Source organism: Anneissia japonica, unplaced genomic scaffold, assembly GCF_011630105.1.
Source record: "Anneissia japonica isolate Jap-2015-1 unplaced genomic scaffold, ASM1163010v1 scaffold9668_len1562885_cov226, whole genome shotgun sequence".
Taxonomy (NCBI): Eukaryota; Metazoa; Echinodermata; class Crinoidea; order Comatulida; family Comatulidae; genus Anneissia; species Anneissia japonica.
In genome coordinates, this window is record NW_022711326.1 from 1092244 (window position 1) to 1114111 (window position 21868).

Sequence of the window (21868 nt, forward strand, 5' to 3'; positions counted from 1 at the left end):
AGAAGATTTTATGTAGTTGTAGTTCTCATTACGAAAAGAGTTTTTGGTGAAAGTGCTTTTTCTGCGATTGGTCCAAAATTATGGAATATATCCACTATGATATCCACCAGGCCCCCAGTGTGCAATCTTTTAAAAAACTTTTAAAAACACATCTTTTCCCTAGAGAGTAGTTTTTTAATTGTTTTTACCTACTGTATACTTGACTGATTCATAATTTCATTGCACACTTGTGTTTTATCGTTGCTATGTTTTTATCGTTAACTAGCTTTTTGTAGGAAATTTGATTAAATTCCAGGCTTGTAATTTGTACTTGCCATTTCTATTACTTGATTTTTATTGTACTTTTATATTTGTAAAAATGGGTTTTAATGTACTGCACTTCGATCTTTGGAAGTTTTATTGAATGTTGTAATTTGTACATTTTTATTTATTGATTTTGTAAAGGCGCTAGGCCTATATAAATGCTTTTTAATAATAATGAGCTGGCATGCTGTAGTGTGACCAGTGTACACTGCTTATTCATGGCAATAAACAAAAACTAATGTAAAAACTAAAAAATAAAGATGTTTCATTCTGATCCATTTGTGTAACCTATGCCTAAAAAAGGAGTGAGTGGACAAATACATAATTAATTTAAAGAAATTATCAATAATATGAAAATAAGGTTTTACTGCCAACAAATTAACCAATCAATAATCTTTATTTCATGTGTGGATAATTGTTAAAAATAAGACTAAACAAAAGATAGATACTAGAAAGGATGATTACATACAAATGTATTAAAGGCCTTTTCTACTACCTAGACTACTGTAGCTACCCTCTACCATTGAGCACCAATAGCCTGATGGCGGCCAGGCCTGTCACAAACGGACAGTGCAGCAGCATGGTCCTAAATTTACCTTTGATAAAAACCAAAGTTTTATACTTGCTGGCATTTTCCGGTTTAACAAGATATTATTTTAATTTTTTAATTTTGATTTATTTTTTATTAGTAAAATATCTGTATGTTTTATAGACCTTTTTATCATGTTCTTTCTGAAGTTTTTAGATCTGTGAATTGTGTTATTACTTGCACTTCACGATCATCTAGCCTTCGCGATGACAACAGTCAATAAGTAAATATCATGTGCGCTCAATCCGATGACTCGCGTTGGTAGTTGATTGGGTTATACTGCACTAACTATAGCGATTAGTATAGCAGAAATGAGAAAAATAAAAAAGATTGAACTATTACTAAATACATACAAAAAACCTTATTTTTTTAAGAAAACATTATTACTTTGAAAAATTACGAAATCCATCTTTTTTGACGTTATTACTTGGTCGATGATGACGTCATGCGTAAAATTGACTATTTGTAAAATTGACGTTCGTAAAATGGACATTTAACTATACTATGTTTTTGGCATCCTATCTTGACTATGTTATTTGCCAGAGGTAGACCTATAGCATAGCTGATTGGCTGTCTCTTATACACATCTAGATGTGTATAAGAGACAGGGCCCCCAGTGTGCAATCTTTTAAAAAACTTTTAAAAACACATCTTTTCCCTAGAGAGTAGTTTTTTAATTGTTTTTACCTACTGTATACTTGACTGATTCATAATTTCATTAAGAGATACTATATACCTATAATAGTGTTCAACAGTGATATTTATACAGGTAGCTTAAATTTTTATTAACATTACTGTACTTCTACTGTAGTATGCAAGTGCTTAATCCAGAGGTGTTTTTGGCAATGGCTATTAATAGGCTTGAAGAAACTAATTTTTGTGTCTCCGACCAATTAATTTGATTTTATTATTTTGATAAAATGTGTCCATTACCACACAATAGTTGTCTGTTTTGAGTAAAAAATAATTGTGAGCTACTACAGACCTTTAATTCAGTTAAGTTATATGATAAAATTTGCTTCTAATTCAAGGATTGATAAAAAAGAGCAATAAATCAAAAACTTTTTTCAAAGATATGTATTAATAATTTTATAAACAAATAAAAGGTCAAATAAATTAATGAATTCTCACACCATTATTGTGTTTTAGCCTCTACTGTAGAATGTATTGTCAGCACACATTAAACTATTAATGATGAGATCTGTAATTAAAAATAATATAATATATTATCTTTTGACAATCTTAAGGGAACATATCCTTACTGTACATTACATAAATAATGAAGACCTATAGAAAATGTAATAGTACTGTAATGGTATGTAATAAAGATCTACTAAATCTGAATACTAGTTCATACAAACACTAGAGAAAAGGGTAGAGTGATATATTGCTGCTTGCACCTGTTTTCGTACTCCCCATTTCTCTTTGATGAAACATGAAGCATCTTTTTACATTTACTTGTACTACTGTAATGTGTAATTTACTAGCTTTCCAAAAGAGTATGATTATCTGATGATAGTGTGGAATGGAGTTTAAATAGCTTAGTGGTTGACTTCTAATCCGAGGATGCTGGGTTCAATTCCTGTTACACAGGACTTTATCTCACAACTACAAAAACTCCACTATCTAAGCATCTTACAGAGATTTTTATAAAGTATTGTCCATCCTGCAATTGGTGAGTTGCTGTTAGATACGAATGAAATAAAACATTTAAATCATTTGTTTGTCGGATCAAATCCTACAAAATTCTGTTTTGCTTAGTAGGTCGTAAAAAATATCCCACACAACAGTACTATAAAGCATGGTATCATATTTTATAACTCACCGTGTATGTGTTCACACAGCGGTAGAACAAACGACAATCACAAACCGAAGGTGTGCAGTACAAATACATGCAATTCGGTTTGATTAAACGTATCATTTAACCGTCTGTTTATGGTTTGTATTTTTCCAACCATGTTTTGTTTTATTGGTCATCATTTGTAAACTATACAGATGATATTACAAAACATATTTAGTTTGAGTAGTGATAGATCTTCTTTTTATTGATCACTATTCAATGCATAATTTATGAATTTTATTGCCAACCATCCATGACAAAAATATTTGTCAAGCGTATTGTACTAGCATGTAAAAATGATAGTTTAAAATCAATACATGCTGTGTGTGGAGTTTCTGATAGTATGCCGATGAATGGGAACAAGTAGTAAAACTAGGCCTTGCACATCAAGTTCATGGAAGAATGGAATCAATTTCACTTGCCTGCCAAATCAATTCCTAGCGAACCAGGAAGTGATTAAACTACAGTAAGGCATTTTTTATCTGGACCATCTAAATTAGAGAGGCCTTCTAAGTATTTACTTGATAGTCATGCATATTAAATCTAAATTGTCAACATGTATGATAAGATGTGGCTATTCCTACCAGTTACATCCAAGGGTAATTTGCAAGATAGGCAGTTGAGGATGTTTAAATTTTTAACATGTATAATTGGATGAAAATGCCTATAAATTTTGTTAAGAACATTCAAATCCCACTTTAAGTAATATGTATACGCAGTATCTTAATATTCTTCTATTTTTCCAACATCGAGTAGAGTGTAAACAGGGTACATTATCCCAATAACGCTTTCACCATTGCTCCTGCACTGGATATATATGTGTGGAGGTCCATATTTGGTTCCTGGTTCAATTCCAATTGCTGTCCTTTTGTGTTTCAAATGAAAGGCTAAAATATGACAGCATACCGTCTATTGGATGCTGTCATAAATGTTTAAATGCGCTTGGTCTGTGTGCAATATGACCATTGCATATTTTAAATGCACTGCAATCTTCAGAAGAGTAGGGGATTGTTTCTTGGTGTACTACCCCCACCCCCCCTCGTCTTTGTGAGTTAATGTATCCTCAGTGTGCTATTCGGTTACTGTGTTATCCTTGGTGTTTTTTATGCCATGAATACTCCTACCATACTCCTATCCTCCTCTCCGTACTGCTACAGTATCCGTCATCTACTCTTGACATTCTATACTAACTTTAGTTAACCTTGTCTTATTTTGAAATGTCAATATATACCCAAAATGCTGTTAACATATTTATGATGAAGATTTGATAAATACAGTTCAAAAGAATGCAGTTTGGTCTAGAAACTTTAGTGCCCTTGATGTTAATGAGCCCAAAGAGTCCAATAAATTTATTAGTTTCCAATACTGGTTGCTTCAAGAACCAATTACAGGATAGAAGTTTAGGATGTTTATATTTTAATAACAGCCATTGATGAATATATCAGCTCCGATATTACTATTAAGGACTGTCTCATAAAACATAAAGGAAAACCAAGTTTTATTAGAAAGGTTTATAATATTTACATTAACCTATCATACCAGGAAATAAATTTTATTTTATTTTCATGTCTCAAACTTGTTTATTAATAAGACCTCGAGTTTCCTACTGGCTACATAACATAATAAACATACATACGTCATTTGTACATTATTGTCTAGGTATATCTTCCCCGAACTACTAGCTGAATAACGAAGTAATAAACGCTATAATGTTGCCCCGATCTTGACGAGTATACGTTCCTGGCGCGCACAGCAACACGCCATGGGACGAATTCTGGCAGCCAATGTGGTAAATCCTTAAGAAAAGGTAGCCTTTTTCCATCAGCTTCACTGGAGTGGTTAAATGGGACGTGCACTCTGTGGGGTCCTAGATTCAAATGCTGTGAAAACCAGTATTTTTTTATATAAACAGTTTCATTCCGTATGCTTAATAGGGAGACAGAGAACATCACACTTTAATTTAATAGAGTATTTGCTTTTGGAGATGAAACAAATTTATAATTAATCATTCATATGAAAACCATGCAAAATAACCTGAATTACAAATGGTTTTTAATATAAAAGTATATTTCATTAGCTTTGATGGCTTACCCACCTTCCTTATTTTAAAGATATTGATTATTACTCCTTTGAAATATTTCTCGATAGTAGTATAATAAATTGATTTTTCGTAATTGTGCTGAAAATATGTGCAACTGTGCAAGAGTAATTTTACTGAGTAGTACATCCTCATAAAGAAATCAATGGCGATAAGATAACGTGAGAGAAAGTCCATAAAGTGCCAAAGGAAAACTTTTTGTTAGCTTTGAGCAAAAACAAAATCCTAATTAAATCACCTGCATAATATCAAAGTACAGGAATCGGCCTCTACCCCATTCATAAAGAAATATAAATTATTTTGAACTGCATTTATAGCAGATCAAAAAATGTTTTTTGTCATCCTTATCATTTTGAAAATAATTGATTTTCTTACCGAGATTATAGTTCTTAATAAATTTACTTAGACATGAGAACTGATTAAAAGAAAACCATATACAGTATTAATATTTATTATACATAGATAGCTCACAAGAGTGGTTAAAACCATTTACTTTTAATATAATAGGGTACTAAATATAGAATAATTAATTTGTCAGTTTTCTTTACTAAAAATATTAATATCCGTACTGTGGGAAAACATGTTAAGCAATTACTATGCGTGTACACTTATTGAGATGCAGGCTTTCCTGCAAACGAGCACAATTCTAGTTGAGTGGAACGCTATCTTATTTTGATAAAGTTACTTGCCTTCCAGTCTGTAGGTCAAAAGTTAAAATCCCAGGGATTATTTTTTTCTCATGACTAAATACAAATTAATTCAAAGCCTCAGAAAAAGAATTAGTTTATAGAACATTACATAACACTATATTATTTCCATTTTGTGTAATTTGAAATTGTGTTTTTGTTATAAAAGGAAATAACGGAATACATGGGCGAGAAGGGGTGAATGGGTGACTAGCCACCAAGTACTAATGTAGAAACGAATTAACAGTCCTAAGATACTTTGTAATAGTGTTCAGGCTTACTTTTTACCAAATAATGTACAAAGTGATTTGAGGGGGACATGTCCATTCATTCTACTCAGTCTTGGATTCCTTGCAGTTACCAATGTAACCATTATCATCAATTTTATATATTAATGTAATAACAGACAAAACCTGAAATTTAAAGAAATTTAATGTCACTGATAGAACTCAAAATGCAGGAATGTTCATTTCCAGGCCTCTAACAAACTAAAATTTTATGGGGGAGGACCAACCTTTTTACACTGTCTAGCCACCCCCATCCTTAAACCTTAGATCCACACTAAGAAGGTCATAATTTTGTAACATTTTGTAATTAAATAATCATTCAAAATGCATAACAATATCATTCGGGTTCTACTGTAAAATTGGGCTTTGTCAATTGTGCGTTTTTAGTTTAGTTTCATAAGTTTTATATATTAATGTGCCTCACAGCCTTTTGTAATAAAATCACCCACAGGGTGAATGAGTTTTGTGATTAAATACAGATTATAATTATTTTTTATAGATTCATTTTGTTAACTATTAAAACATGTGTGAGAATTATGCAAACCTGTTTAAATTTGATGTCAACTTTGTTTTTGCTATTTATATTATGACATAATATTATTGATTTATATTATATTATTGGTTTTATTTTGTTTCTTTCTAGGGCTGAGAAATCTCGATATGCCGCCAAAATGCGACGGGACAAGGAAGGAGTGGAGATCACAGCGTTGTCAAAGCTCCTTCCATTTCCCGAGGAGATCACTTCCAAGTTAGATAAAGGTTCCATAATTCGACTCGCTACAAGTTACCTCCGAATAAAGAAGTTTTCTCAAAAAGGTATGTGGATCCTTTTTACCTGAAAATTGATGTGGATACCATCCATAGTTTCTCCGATTTAAGCCCACCCCTTCCTCTTTAACACAAAAATGGGTCGATTTTCGGGGTGGACTTATTCCCAGGGAATTCCATTTTCAATTAAATGGCAATTTTTTCAAATCATACCATGGCAAAGGCTGGTATATAAAATTGGATGTACAGTAAAATTAAGGGGGGTGGGGGGGTGGAGAGACTGCGATAATTTACTATTGTGATATCGTTATTTCATAAAAAGGTAATCGTTAATGAAATACGAAAAATCATTACAAAATACAGAAAAAACAGAGTGGAAATTATGTGTATAAAAACATTTATAAATTTATTGTTCGACTAATTGGCAATGCCTAATTCATGCCTGTGGAATGCTATCAATTTGTTCCGATACATTTTTGTTGGTGGTTTCGCCTTAAAAATGTTGTTGCACGGAGTTGAGACTAATTCACACAGCTTCATACAACGCACCCCATGCAATGTATTGTCACATTAAAGTCTTTGCTAGCTTTTACACAGGCTTGATACATCACTTGTTAGGTATGTATTTGCTATCAACTAGTCGATAGGTGAATACTGTAGGATATAGTATATTTACAAGTATAGGTTGGAAAAGATAATTATTGGGTTAAGTCAGATGTAAAGTAAGAGAAAATCTTTGAAGTTCGAAATTTCACCGGTCATCTATTTCTTGTAGCTTATACCCGATTCACACGTAGAATGAAATGTAACAAAATGTACCAAATTGTTACCGGGATATCTCCCGAGATATTCCTACTGAGATTAGTCGTATTCACACGTACAATTTCCATCCATGTAAAATCTTGTAAAGAAGTCATTAGAAATGCTTGGTTGACTCCTGTTGTGAGCAACGAGTCCGTGAGCAACACACACACAGTCTAGCCTGGCCCTAGCCTAGGTCAGGAGAGACACATTCAAATAGGCATTTTATATATATCCTAAGTTTACGAGAGTCTAAAAAAGGAGGGTTTTAGGCAGTATATATTTATTATATTAAGATCGGCCGAGAATCGAACATGCTAGGCCTAGGCTAGGCTACTTTACTATACCGTTGCAACAAATGTTCAAAGAAATCAAATTCATCAGCATAGGCCCTAGTAAAAAGCTGTCGGCGAAATTTCTGACGTTTGATTATCCTAACGACATTAGAATAACGATGTTTGTTGTTTGATTTTCTTCTCCTCTTTTCATCAATAACCACGGATAATAAGAATTCCTCCATTCTGAATGTTGCAGTACATATAATAAGCAATTATCCAAGGCCGGCTAGAAATTAGGCTTGGTTTGTTTTGAAATAATTCGCGCCACACAGCTGGCTAGGCCATGTCTCGATTCCTGGGCATGCCCAGTCATCGTCATGTAATATCTCGGTAATCTTTACAGACCTCGCTTATGTTGATAAAGATTACCGAGCTATTACACGGATGTTACATTTGTTTTACAAGGATGTGCATTCACACGCTTGGGCAAATGTAAGAATTTGTTACATTTTGGTAGATTTTTGTACGTGTGAATCGGGTATTAATTTGACGATAAGTATTATAGCTTAGTTTGACGATAAAGATTAAGATTAATATATGACTATATATAATATGACTACAATGTTATACATATAATGAAAGTAAAGTAATTCCCAAGTTTAAAGTTCAAATTATTCATCACATTACAGCTTTCCTGAGTAAATATAAAAATTTAACAAGAAATATTAAAAAGATAACACTGGTTATTATTTACTACAGTAAATAGACATTTACTATAATATTTAGCAACCAGTGACTAGTAGGTACTATAAGCAAGCAAGAAAAATGAAAAGTAAAACAATATGGTAAGTTAATTTTAACACTTCAAACAATGTGAACAAGAACCACACATCCACACATCCTTCAATAAGGTTATAAGCTCCACATAACTGCTTTTTGTATTTTGTAAAGTACTTGTCTGTTATACCTCCTGTCTGCTTGTTTACCTAATTTTTATTATTATTTACAAAAATATGGCTTATTGTTTACTTACAATGTGTCATTGATTACAATCTCGTTATTATTGTTTGCAACTGTTTTTATAGGAAGTGAATGAATGTTAAAGCATTGTAACAGTCAAAATTAAATTTTGGAACTTTACAAGGAATAGAGATTGATTCAGACATCTGTGAGAGATAATAATATAGATAAGTTCTGGTAAAAATTCATCCATTTTAAATGTGATAATCAAATAGGTAATTAACTTCCAATAACCGCTTCAATGAAACAGATTGGAAATAATTTTGTTTTCATATCACTTGGATTGATTTGTTTTGATTGTTTTGATTTGATAGATTGATGATTTATTATTGATTAATTGTTTTTATTATTTATTTATTTATTTATTTAGTTATGTTTATGTATACATGTTCAATTATCAATTCATTATGTTAAAGATACTTCATGTTGTAGTGACAAAGAGAAACAATGAATATACTGTAATGTAAATGAAAGGCATATTTCTATTCAATTTGCATTTGATTGAGTTGTTGAATGAACTCTTTAACCTTGAATTTAATATACATTGGCCTGTTTCTACTACCAATGAAAACACAGCTAAATTTACTAGGTTAAATAAATAACCTGCATTTAGTTGGCAGCAAATCAGTGCATTAGAAAACAATACAATATGTAAGAAATACATATACAAATTTTAAAGCGTTCTTAAAACTTAAAATCGTTCGTAAAAGCTGCTGTTTGGCATGATAAAGCAAAAATTTTCTAGTAGTGTAGGTTGAAAGCATTTGATCATTAATTGGTTGGTAGGGCATATTAAAATAATTTCTCAATATTTGAATTATAATTAAATTAATATTTCCAATTATGAGAAAAGATTCAAAAAGATTCAAAATAACTTTATTTGCAAACTTAAGGAAAATTTGAAATGTACAGAAAAATTAATATTAATATACAAAATATAAATATGAAACATTTAAAATTCTCGTTTAAAAATCATCACAACATTAAAGTAAAAAAAAAAAGAAAAACATTAAAAATGATACAATTACAACAACCACAGCAACAACTACAGCTACAAAAAAAAGTAAAAGAAAAAGCAGAGTACCGTACCAAGAAAGGACACTAAAATTAGGGAAATTAAAAATTAAAAATTAAAATTAAAAATTAAAAGTGCCTACAGAGTAAGTAATTAATTAATTTTAGAATTATATTGTAGTCATTTATATATATCAATGTTCTTTATTTATGTATTAAAAGATCGCGTAAGCCTACCATATGTATTGTACTAAATTTATAATATAAAATAGTTTGAATGTCTAGGGCATCAATTTCTTTTTATTCAATAGACCAAATTAGTCACCAAAGATAACGTCATCATGATTTCTTCGAGTGGGTATTAAAGTTGTAATCATGCCCAAAGAGCTATGCTAATGCATTGAGCCAGGGAATTTTATTGTTCCCTGATTGAGTGGCGTCAAAAGTGGTGTATGTTAAATCGTCTAAATTGTAATGAAGTTGGCGTAGAAGATACTTTTTATAACAGCGTATACATTTTAAATGATACAGAGATTCATGAGATTGATTTGATTTAAATTTCCATTCAGATATGTATGAAGAGTTTTGAGAGACCTAGAAAGCCTAGACCTATCGCTTGGGCGACTCAACACAACACTAAGGGATAGTTGTTGATTTAGCGGTACACATTCAGTTTACAGTTGTCACCAAGTCATTTTGTTGCAATTTATGTATGACAAACTTAATTTGCTGAATTGTAGAATAAGATGTTTTTTGTGACTACGATGACCAATGATTCAGAAGTATGTTGTTTATGTGACTTCCTATTTGTTTCTTTCACTCCATTTCAAATCTAACGGATCAAAAATTATGACGTTTATTAAAGGAATATTTACCAAGGTTTTTCGATAAGATAGCTTACGATATGCACAAGTAAACATGTTTGAGGAGTTTAAAAACTGTAGAAATTTATTCAAGCGGATGCTTATTTATTGTGTGAAACAATTGCCATCTAGTTGTTTGTTTTGACTAATTTGGTCTATTAAAATATTAAATTTTCATTGTCAAAAAATGTTATTCTATGTATTATTAAAAGCGTCCAATGTGTTAAAGAATTTGAGGAGGATAAAAGATCATGTAGAAACTGTCTCTAGCATGCTCCAAAAAAAAACAAAAAAAACTAAGGGTTTCTTTTGGCATCACATTCCTTCCAAGAAAGTGGGGTAGAATTTCTGGCCTTTGTGCTCCAAATATTGCTAGGTATTGGCTGTTGTTTGCCTGCCTAATAAAGCCTAAAGCAAGTATACAGTCTTTTGCAGTGTGAGGTTTCATCTTGATAAGGGAATACTTGGTTCAGGTCAATGACCTGCTGCTGCTTGCTCATTTTGTCTGGATAATGTTCCTGTCTTAAAAAACACCTAAGCGTTTGAATACCGCAGTGGGAGTGGCAACGATCGTTGACATTTGAATCGCTTCTTATACTTTTCTTTCATATTTTTTATGAATGAGAACTCTTGATGTTGAAAATTTCAAATTGTTGAACATTTCAGAAAATTTTAAAACATGTACACAGTTGTACATATCTTGAAGAACCACTCAATTTTTTTTTTTTTTTTTGGTATTTGGGAATGTCACTTGTTTGAATATGAACCTGTCACCCTCCAATAATGATGATTCAAATTAAAATCAAAATATTGTTTACTATCTAAAAATTTAATGGATAATTAATGCTGCAGAAACTTTAAGTCTGTTACAGTATTGCTAAAGGCAAAATTTTTAAATCAGATCAAAGGCTACTTTCTGATACTCATCATAATCATCATCTTTTAGTGTCAGTTTTTCCCGCATGCGAGGGTTAGACTGTTGAATGGCTGTACATTTTATTGTAAGGTGAGTGTACCTGCGATACCAGGTGGTGCAATTGGCACCAACTGTATCTGCAGAGATCCACCCCCTCACAACATCCCGCCAGGGCTTAAATGGACCACCTCGTGGACAAGGTTCGTGAACATCAAATTCTATTATATGCCTTGGCCATGTGCCAACCTCACCCCTTAAATTTCTAATTTAAGTACCATTTGATTTGAGTCATTTTATCTATAACTTTTTAAAAATATATTTTTCAGAGGGTAATGCACTTCTTGATGAGCTGAAAACAAAATCAGAGACCAGAGCTATCACTTCTGGAAATGAAGATGATGACGATAAGAATCAAATTTTGAAATCCCTTTCAGATTGCGATGGGGAAGAAGGTGCTCTTATGCTTGAGGTTAGTTACAAAATTATGATGAAACACTGCTAGTGTAGTTCTTTTTAATCTGCATATTTCTAATAAGGATGAATTTGCTTTATTACCTGGTGGTATTTAATTTGAATAGTTTACAAAATAGTGACACAAAATGTTTCATCTAGGGCATGAAAGGGTGGACCCAGCTTGGTGTTTCCATGGTCTGCTAGGGTCTAATGCGGATCAGTGTCACGTACCGGCAAATAGGTGGTCCTGACCACACTGGTGTGTATTGATGATGACTGACTTCAATACTCCCTAGTGTTGTCAAAAACTGTGACTAAAGAATAGTGTGGGCTAAAGCACAATTGCAGCCACCTCCAATTGCTTTTGGCAAGAAACAATATGTTTAATCTCATGTTATGATGAAATCCATCTTATTTTAAATAAATCTACGGATGCAAAACACTATCGAACACAATTTAAATATAAATAATGTTTTTCTCTCGTTCATGCCTGCTTTTCTTTCCCATATTTTTTTTTTTCTGTATTGTAATGGTTTTTTTTTTAATAACAGTGTTTCACATGCCATTTTACCGTCATCTTTCATAACAATATATAATTGTGTAGATTTTGCTGAAATACCATTAGATTAGATTCCAATACAAAAAGTATTACCAATATAACAATATATCTGAAAAGCAATCATCACATTTTCCACAAGCACAGCCCTTTTTTTCAAAAAAATTTGGATGAGATGCTAATTTTTCTTTTGATTTGGCCTAATCTATTCTCTCACTTTGCATCACGCAACCATGTTTTTATAACCAATAAATTTACTGTAATGCTACTCATTGTGTTCTAGAAATGCTAATAATTTGCATAATTCAATCTCATAATCTAAGAAATCTGTTATCAGATTTGGTGAGCAAATAAAATTATTATTCTGAACTAGGTCCGATTGATGTATTTTGTGAATTCCTTCCTAAGATTATTCAGTAAAACTTAGTAGATCACTATGGTAGCTTAGCATACTTACCTGGATAAACTGGAATAGCTACAACAAAGAAAAAAATTATCTAACTTCTGACCAGAAATTCTTATATGGGGGAAGTATTATGTCACAATATAATTTGACATCAGAAGATCAGTCATGTCAAACAATCTAATTCTGCATTTGTTAAACGCATTTTCGATAGATTAGAGTGCTTTCCATATTTTAATAATACATGTTAAAATACACAAAATTAATATCTCAATTGTTAAAGTGTGTATGCATATAAAAAATGCCATGTAGTAAGTTACTACACTTAGAATGTTGAAAACTAAGTATGAAATTGAAAATAAGTGAACATGTTAAAACCAACTGAATAAGTAAAATTAGGAAAAGAAATCTGAATCTCGAATGTACCACCACCCCTCCCACCATTCATTATTTTGCAAAAGAGCCCATGGGTTACAGTGAACAAAAATGAAGTTTTTGGGTGATTCTATAGATTCATTGGCCTACATTCCAAAGCAGTGGCGGATTCAGGGGGTCGGGGCCAGCCAGCCCGGACCCTTCCCTCATAATTTTTTTTTTCATTTATAAAAAAACCATGGAGTGAAAAACAAAGGATATTCAAATTTAAGTTAAGAATGCCATTTCCAGTTATCTAGATGTGCCATAATCATGAATTTTCTTTATCTCAGCCCCAACCATGGTGTTCCTGATGTGGTCTAGACCCTCTACCTGTCAAAAATCCTCCCCAGGTCCCTCTATTTGAATTCCTGGATCTGCCACTGCAAAGGATGTTAATAATTCTGAAAGAGGGTATAGTAAAATTGAAGTCTGTAAGATGCAGAAAGCTAGTTACTGAAGACATATTTTTTTATTTGCAGACACTCAACGGCTTTGTAATCTTCATTTCTCGGAAAGGTCGGATCCTTTTCGTCTCTGAAAGTGTTGCCAAACATCTTGGTATTAACCAGGTAAGATAACACAATGTAACTAGGTAAGATAACCAGGTTTACCAGGTAATATAGCTAGGTTTACTACTGTATGTTATGTAATCAGGTAATGGGCCATTCACAATAATATTATCAACATTTTGTAAGTATATTGGAAGTATCGGAAAATAAGACTTGTTGAGGGAATCTTGTTTTGCAAAACAAGGTTAGCCAAGTAATTGTTACTGTCGTGATGGAATAGACAATAACAGGATTTGCGTCAGGAGAATCAAGTATAAATATAATTTTTTTTTTTTTCTGGTCCCAGCCGAGAAAAACTTGCAATTTTTTTCACAATTGTTTTTACACATACTGAGTATTCAGTACATTTCCACGTCAGTTAGGGAAAAAATTACACCAATAAGTTTAGCCAAGTTTCTTTTCCATTCTCTTTTAGTCAAAGAAGAAAATGATACTCTTTTTCTTTCTACTAAGATGGCCACAATAAACAATCATGCTAGGTTTTATGCAGACATGGATGGATAATCATTGCTTAAGATAATGTCTGGATTTCTAATTTATTTTTGAATGACCACTGGATTCATAGAGACCTCGGGCATTGCAGAGGTCTTGTTTTATCGTCACAAAAATGGTCATCATATAGTATACACAGTTGTATATTTAGGCCTCACTTTAAATGGGTTGTTATTTTTGTACTAGGATGTTTGAATTTCCATGAGATTTTGTGGATTCTTTGACTTCTGAATATAATATTGCTACATAATTTTATTATGTTTTATTCCGTGATTGACATTAAGTCAGTAAATTTATTTTTTATGAACTGGAATGTATCTCCAGGTATTAAAGATCTACAAATATTAAAGAGTGACCTAAACCTGAAGCCTGCATTCATCCATTTGTACATTCGAAAAAATTAAAAATCCAGTTATATCCATTCTTTGATTGGATATGATCAACACATACCATATATATTCACAGCTATACTTGTTATCCTACAATCATCCATCTGCATATGGATAATGTAAACATGCTAAAGCTTTTCATTCATAATTGGCCCATTGCCACATACTCATTGCTACATACTTCTAACCAAAAAAACATCTATGTGAATAATAGAATAGCTCAAGGGAGATATTTCCTGAAAACAGAAGAAAAATAATCTTAGGCCAGTTAGTTAGGGCAGTGCTAGGAAGAATCAACAGGGAGGCATCAAGTTAAATTTACGACATGACCATGTTAAAAAATACCCTACAAGAGACATTGAACTGCCACTAGGGATACCCTATAATTTACTGCATTTCCTATTAGCAATGCTTATTGGCTTCGCGTGAGTATCTGATGTTATTTCACATTTTCCGGTCATTCCATGGCATTTATGTTTTATGTGTTTAACATTCAAAAACAAATTTTAGCCAGCCGGCGTCCATTGCTTGAGACTCATTTACAGATGTGTGATTCAGCCACTGCACAAAGTACAATGTACTGTACTAGGAAATGAGGATTTAAAATAGAAACAAAAGTACTCATTACTTTGTATTTAGTATTGGTGTAGAAACATAGCCACTACAATAGCTTGATGAAACCACAATTCTTGTACAAACCGAAATGGATCCGAAAAAATAGAAATGGCTGGCTTTAGTTCCCAGAAACTGCTTTGTCATGCTCCCTGGAGAAATACTGTAATGGCAAAAGGATGTGGGAGACAGCACTGGGGATGCCATGAGGCAAGGTCACCAGTGAGGTCATCCAGTTCCATGCAGCCCAGTGCAAAATTAAATCAGATTCTCCAATGCTATTAAGGCTTTTTCTATACTTTGTTTATCGTTAAATCTTTTCAGAGAATTGTGAAATTAATATTTTTCCTCACAATATATCATGACGGCGATGGGCAGAATAGAAATATAAAAAGTTTATAATATTTCAAGCCAGAAATATAATTTTAATTTCAAATAATCATTATCTGTGGGTGGCAGGTTTGCGAACAAAGGTATAAAAAGTGTATAAATTGGAGTGGGTATGGGTTTCAAACAATTCTCAAACCTAACCTACAGTATCTGCATCCTAATGACCTTAGGTCTGATTGGCTGTCAGTCAGCATTGCCAATAAAACTCCTTAGCTAATGAGGCAAATAGCATTTCATTGCTGCATATTATAGTATAAATCTGATTTGCTTGGTAAATATTTGGCCGTGAGATAAACTAAACTTTTCTGGGATATTAAATGTTAGAATTTTTAACAGGAAAAAAGTTGACTGTCATTTCAGCCTCACCTGATATTTGTGTGTTCATAAAATAATTTCATTGGTTTTTACTATCGAAGAATCTTTATATAAAATCTTAGCTTCATGTCCTAAGTTTAAATTGTACTTTGCTGTTCTTGAAACAGGAAAACAATTATTGCAAAGGAATTCCAAGTTCATAACTAATTGAATTCCATTAAAAACAGGCAATGTACTAAAATAATATAAATTTAATGGTCCTGTTTTTATACTGTAAATGCATAGTGTTGCAGATGAATAATGGATGATGAAAAAGCTATTTTTAGTAGTTTCATATAATTGTGCTTATAAACATATAGATCTGCAAATGAATAATGATGCATTACATAAAAATGTCTGAACATCCATCACACTGCATTATTTTGACAGCCAACTATGAGCAGTATTAAAGGGACACTGCTGAAATATGAGTAAGTGGAATTAAAGGGACAAATGTAAGGAATATTATATGAATAATCAATCAATCGTCTACCATTATCTATTAAGTTATTATCCTCATCAACATCTACGTCATTATCGTCATTATCATCATCATCAGTTATTCAGGATCAATAACTATTTTTTTTTTTTTTTATCATCTACAACATTTATGACCACATTATTTTTCCTGAGAGTATTCAGATGTAAAATGATTGTCATGTGTCGTTTCTAAGAAACTGTCTGTAATACAATTTATTTGTTTACTTTTAATTACTTTATTAATATTAAGGTAATGAAGATGAGTTGAATAGCACTCTATGAACTTTATTTAAAGTGACATGCTTTTATTCAGAGTGATCATCTTGTCAGGATTTATGTATTGACTATGAAAAAGAGAACAACTAATTACCAAAATGATATTTACATTAATAAGAAAGTATATATAGTCAAGAGCAAATCTACTATGGGTACTTCAAATTTATTTAGAAAATTAATACAACACAACATTTTGTAAAATAAATTTAAATAATATATTGTTGCATAATAGAAAACGTAAGTAAAATCTACATAAATACAGGTATTGTCTATAAAGAATATAGTTTCAATATTAAAAATATGGTTTTGTTAATGATGTTCCTAATTTATGTGTAATGCAGTATACATAAAAAATATGGCTGCATATAATTTGGTGAAAAAGCAAAATTCAAAGAAATGGTTATTACTAAAACTTTTCCTGTAATTATTTTTTAATTGACTCAATTAAATTCTATATCACATTGTATTAATTTTAAGAATGTTGTTGTAAGAATGGTAACGAGATTGAAACCAAGAATGACAGGTCCTGCTGTGTTCATAGCTAGAGTTAAATCCAGATGAGACATGGTAGGCCTATGCCTTCTAATCAAGCGTATCTGTCATCAAAAGGTCAAAAGTTTGACATCAACCACCTCTCTAATTTAACGACATTTTGTATGGTTTAATACACATCTAATCTTACTACATAACATTGTTCTAAAGTATGTAAATGCAAGTGAATAATAATAACGGCATGCTCTTGTCTGGAGTACTGCTTAAATGCTAGTTTTATTTCATTTGTAAATGAATATCCCACACTTTTAAAATTTGAATGTACACATCCTAATGTTACTATACATCATTCTAATATGTGCCTTCATATAATCGCTGGTTGCCAATTTTTAAAGCCCTACCCACGCTTATAAACCTGTCACACACTATCAGAGCCTCTCTTAGACTCATATCTGATGTTGCCTTTTTAAGTGACTGTGTCTGGCATATAATTGCACACGCTTTTAGAGTGCAACTTTGTATAATATTTACCTTCGTTAATTAGTCATAGGCTGCAGTACCAGATCTTAAATGCCAAATATGCCAAAAATTTATCAGTAAATCACTATTTTTTTCAAGACTTCTAAAATTTAAAACCTGCAGAATAATTAGAATTTTTTTTTTTCATTTGGTTTCATTTGCTGATTTGTTTAAACAAGATTCAGTTCTGACTAAAAACACAAGGGGAGGGGCTCGGAAGGGGCTGTGGAATGGTAGAACTCACCGGTTAAGGACAATTTTCTTACCTGGGGACATAAGTACACAGTTTATTTTTTAATTGTTAATATGTTAATGTTTTCAGGTAGCTTGTTCTTAAAGTTTTCAAATTGTATTAGATAGTTTGTAAATTGGCTGATATTGTAATTAATTTAGAGGTTTTTCTAGTATGTAACAACTGAATTATTTCCTTCCATCTCACTGACTTGAAATTTACAAACTTATTTTCTATTTACAATTATGAGCAATTTAATATTCTATTAGATTTTGTTATGGTTTACCCAGATTTCACGACAGAACTTGTGACAGGTAAGTATAGCCTCTCTAATGTGGGAATCATCGTAAGTGTTTAAAAATGTTATGACAGAAAACTGCAGTGAAATAAATAAGCTGAACTTACACAACATAAATTATTTGTAAAGTACACACATACTATGGATAGTACACAGAACCTTTTTTTAATGTGCTGTAGCAAACATTTCATTTATACATTATGTATTAAATATTTAAATCAATGCTCCAGAAAATTGGCACCAACAGACTGTTGTCATGGTGATTTACTATTATAATTAGCGGTTATTTTTTGCATCTCCGCGTAGGTGTAATGTTGTATTAGTCATCTGTTCTCGTTATATAATCAGTAGTGATATATTTTTATTTTGCAATTAAAATCTCTAAATAAATCTATTTATAATCAGCTTTGATGAATGATTTAGTAATTACGAAAAAAATTGTCAGTTTTGTGGTCACATAGGATTAATCAAATGATATTATCATATCATTAGGATAATAAAAAAGTTGTGTCTGTTCATGTTATTGCCATATTGAGGACAACAACATTTTTAGGTTTTGTATTGTCGTTGGTACATTGCTATATATGTTTCAAATGGATGAATCAAACATAAATAGATCTAACAATATAACTTGTGTTAAGTATTGTCAAGTTTAAGTTTCTCTTTATAGTCACATGGAAAAGTTTATATGACATTCTTTTTCCAAAGTTCAATATACACATAAATAAACTTTGTATAAAATAAAGTGTGTAATATTAATAATTATAAATTTTAGTTACAAACTTATTGCACTAAGTACTTTCATAGACCTAAAAAATCCAACAAAAATGCAAACACCCTGATAAGCAGTAAGTGTCTGTGTGTGCCATTGGCTAGATGACTATTTGTGTGGTGGCCATCTTTGTAGAGAACAACAAATAAAAGTAGGAGCCTCATCCTCATTTTTAATATCCTGAATGAGAAATTTTAATCTTTTAATTGATCACCTTGTATAAAATTAATCTTCAGTAAGGAGTGTCCAATAGCTTAGTGGTTAATATGCTTGCCTTCCAATTTTGGAATGATGGGCTCAAATCTTGTCAAAACACCATATTCTCATAACCAGACATCTCCACTTCATAAAGCCAGATATTAGTCAACACCATATATAATAATAAATAATAATATGTAGGTTTTTATATAGTGCTTTATACAACTAAATCACAGAGTGCTTTTCCACATTATTATCCCAGTCATTGGAACGATGTCTGAGAAATTCCATAGGTTGCTGCATGTAATATATCAGCGAATTTTGCAGAAGAATCATTTCCACTCCTCCGTTCTTTAGCACTTTGAAGCCCCTAAAGTTAGGGGCTCGCTGAAACAGTGAGGGATGGAATCCTGGGTATGATCATACACCAGTTAAAGCCCACTCCAAGTGCGACCAAATGGTGTTGGCCTTGTATCTGAAAAATAAATTTAGGGATGTGGCTATAGTACTGTAATTTGTAATTTTTAATATTGTATTTTTAATGTTTCTTACAGCATGATATGATCGGCAACAGCATAGTTGATTACATACACAAAGATGATCAAAACCAACTACGAAAACAGTTCCAGGTGAAAATCCCGGGCCGGCAGACATTTAAAGGTTATGGGCTAGATGGCGATGATCCTCCTGCTTCCATGAGCGTCAATATAGTAGATGGTGATGGTAAGAAGGAAACATGTTTTTCCCCCTTTTCTTTTTTCCTTTTTTTTTTTTACATAGTGGATCAAATAACAAATTTCAAAGTGTATGTTTTTATATAATTTGGACGATAAAGGTTTTTGAATGTGAATTTTTTAACAAAATTGCATTTCAAAGTCAAATAAATTGCACATAATAGTATTATCAAAAGTGTTTTTTTAACATTTTATATTGCTTATGATTGTCTTTTTGTTAAGGTGATACAACGCATTGTCAGGCCTTCCCTTTGTTGTATTTCCTCCATCTTTATTTGTTGTTTTATTGATGATGGAAAATAAAGATTGATTGATTAATTGAACTATATACCACTTATGTTCAAACATTATTTAAACATTCAAGTAGACAAGGCAATGGAGGTCCCAAACACTTTGCAACATTTCTCGCCTCCCATCCCCTACCTCTAACATTTACATACAAAAAAAATGAAATATTTGTAGGATTCTGGAAAAAGTGATTTGAGCGGAGGTGATAATCTTGTAATTTTATTGATGCCTAATACGTGCTGAATTGTTATAAACCTGATATTATTATGGTTAGGCGTTATTTATCGTAATATGTGGGATTTGCAGTAGGTTATAATATCTAGGCCAACAACCAATTATTAGCTGCACCATTCAATATTACTTTAACTAAATAATCAGGAGTGAACTGAACTATGCCAAGATTTCTATATTTAAAATCTCAATTGTCTTGCTGTCCAAGGTCAGTTGGACTAGAAAGGAGATATAACCCCAAAATTACACCCATTGTGTATCACCAGCGACTCATAAGGAACCCTATGCTAGTAAACAGCATGCATTGTGTGAGTGCCATGAAGACGGTGAATGTGGTTTACCAAAAGCTCTCTAATCCCATTTCTTACTTTAATAATAGAAGTCAGTCTGCACTGGGTTACTGCTATTCTTCTTTCTTTGATTAAATTTACCTATAAATCTACTTTCTATCATTAAAATTCCCTACTTAACACTCATATATTTCATTCATTCTCAGCTAGAGGAATGCTGATTTGATCCTATTTGTTCTCCTTTCTTTATGGCTGTCACCATTCCGAGTCTAAGCCTTGTATTGTAGGAATGCTATATAAACTTTCAGATTATTGTTATTGTTGGGTCAAATATTACAAAAGCTATCTTCTCAAACCTTCTCAACCGTTATTTTTCAAAGAGAAAATCCTGTAGAAATGCAAAAATCTTGGTAAATGAGGCTCTTGTTGTGTACCTAGGTCTGGCCAAGGCTCTCTGTGAATGTGTATGTTGAGTGACCATCATCATTTTTTAAAAGAAAGAAAATTATTTTGTTGACATGTATGACATCCATCCTTTGTGGAAAATACCTGGCCACAAAGATAAACTATATTTTCCCAATTGGTAGTAAACTGATTATTAGCTGTTTCACGCCATTGGCGAGTTCTTCTATAAAGCAAGATTATCTAACATAAACCAATCAATATTTACATTGTTCACTGTTACATAATCCCACATGTGATATAATACCAGTATAATTTTAGCCACATCACAAAAGGCTCAAAGCCAGTGTTAGTTGCTTGATAGGCAGGCTGGTCCCAGAAGCCTAACTCGTGTAGAGATTGTGTCACCTTTTCTCTAGTGATTGGACGTATCTGCCTTTTTAGTTCCTATGCATGTAATGCAATAGGAACTATTGTAATCACTCTTGCTATTTCCTATGTTTTTTATTGTGTGTAGTGTGTATGTGTGTGTGTAGACATTTATGCAAATGCGCATGC

The 21868-nt window shown here is 32.1% G+C and overlaps 1 protein-coding gene across 1 annotated transcript in view; it reads left to right on the forward strand.

Moving 5' to 3' along the window:
• Nucleotides 1-21868, forward strand: part of LOC117107446 (hypoxia-inducible factor 1-alpha-like) — a 63018-nt gene that overhangs the window by 23366 nt on the left and 17784 nt on the right. The window contains exons 3-6 of the mRNA XM_033249146.1: nt 6447-6619; nt 11790-11932; nt 13772-13861; nt 19920-20088. Coding sequence (XP_033105037.1) covers nt 6447-6619; nt 11790-11932; nt 13772-13861; nt 19920-20088 — 575 coding nt within the window. The remainder of the gene's footprint in view (nt 1-6446; nt 6620-11789; nt 11933-13771; nt 13862-19919; nt 20089-21868) is intronic.